This window comes from Sinocyclocheilus anshuiensis, unplaced genomic scaffold (genome assembly GCF_001515605.1).
Source record: "Sinocyclocheilus anshuiensis isolate Anshui unplaced genomic scaffold, SAMN03320099.WGS_v1.1 scaffold20878, whole genome shotgun sequence".
NCBI classification, from domain to species: Eukaryota; Metazoa; Chordata; class Actinopteri; order Cypriniformes; family Cyprinidae; genus Sinocyclocheilus; species Sinocyclocheilus anshuiensis.
The window spans coordinates 645-2,130 of record NW_015537921.1 but is presented as its reverse complement, the minus strand read 5'-3'; the positions used below and the strand labels follow the sequence as shown (position 1 = coordinate 2,130).

At 39.4% G+C, this 1,486-nt stretch overlaps 1 protein-coding gene across 1 annotated transcript; it reads left to right on the top strand.

Moving 5' to 3' along the window:
* The first annotated feature begins 55 nt into the window (after window positions 1-55).
* On the top strand, window positions 56-675 carry LOC107657581 (heterogeneous nuclear ribonucleoprotein F-like). Its single transcript, XM_016445738.1, has 3 exons — window positions 56-179; window positions 296-431; window positions 527-675. Exons 1-3 carry the CDS (start codon window positions 135-137, stop codon window positions 622-624), a joined length of 279 nt encoding a protein of 92 aa, XP_016301224.1. The 5' UTR covers window positions 56-134; the 3' UTR covers window positions 625-675.
* Window positions 676-1,486: the final 811 nt, after the last annotated feature.

Here is a 1,486-nt window from a genome sequence, read left to right as displayed (position 1 = left end):
CCACGACATTCTAATTTATTGAGATGCACCTGTATATATATTTTACTTGTGTATTTATTTTTTAAATAGGAGTGTCAGAGGGACGTTATGGTGATGGTGGTAATTTTCAGAGTACCACAGGTCATTGTGTTCATATGAGGGGACTGCCTTACCGGGCAACAGAACCCGATATCTACAATGTGAGTTGGGGGTGTTTGATGTACATGATTTTTATATGAAAGTTATGGTTATTTTGAAATGCATTACATTTGGATATCAAAAAATGTTTAAATTAAGTTAAACCTTTTCTGTGCAGTTTTTCTCTCCTCTGAACCCGGTGCGTGTGCATATTGAGATTGGTCCAGATGGGCGAGTAACCGGTGAGGCTGATGTGGAATTTGCGACACATGAAGATGCCGTGGCTGCAATGTCAAAGGACAAAGCAAACATGCGTAAGTTAGGTGTAACCTGACTAGAAGGAATTGCTTTTGTTATTGACATTAAATATGAGAATTTTACCAATTTTAAACCACTTTTTTCTTTTCAGAACACCGTTATGTTGAGTTGTTCTTAAACTCAACAGCAGGGGGCAGTAATGGGGGCTACGGAGGGCAGATGATGGGGGGAATGGGTAAGTATAAATAATGTGACTATATAAAGATGTTATATTAATGTCACAAAAATCAGGGCTTCTACAGTCTTAATGTCTTAATTTGGTGCTTTTATAAATGAAAGTAGTTTTTGTTTTGTTTTCCAATACAAATAGCTAACATGCTTAAATCAACATATCTTCAATTTGCATAAAGTAAATGTATGAAGTATTGTTTTCTGTGAAATTGAACAAAATTAAATTTTGAAAATTGAAATGAAAATGAACATTTTTTTGAACTGTGAAATTTTTAGTTTAAAGGGGTGATATGATGCTTTTTTAAAGATCATTATTTTGTGTATTTGGTGTAACAGAATATGTTGACATGCTTTAATGTTCAAAAAACACATAATTTTTCAAATACTGTACATTATTGTAGGTCCTCTATGCCCCGCCTCTCTCAAACGCTTCGTTTTCTACAAAGTCCCTCCTTCCGACAAGTGCAGTCTGCTCTGATTGGCCAGCTGACCCAGTGCACTGTGATTGGCCGAACACCGCAAGCACTCGTCGGAAATGTAACGCCCCTTACCATAATCGCGAGCTTCATCTTTCAAAATAAATGTAAAGACAGAGCCTGAAAGGGGAACAGAGTCGCGTGACAGACACAGTGATGAAGCTGGTATGTGTTTGTGATGTGACCCCCTCTCTCTTTCTCTCTCTCTCGCTTTCTCTCTCTCTCTCTTGCTCACTCTCTCTCTCATGCTCTCTCTTGCTCACTCTCTCTCTCATGCTCTCTCTCTCTCTCGCGCTCTCTTGCTCACTCTCTCTCTCGCGCTCTCTCTCTCGCTCTCTCGCTCTCTCTCTCACACACACACGCACACACACACACACACACACACACACGATGCGCAAAACTCC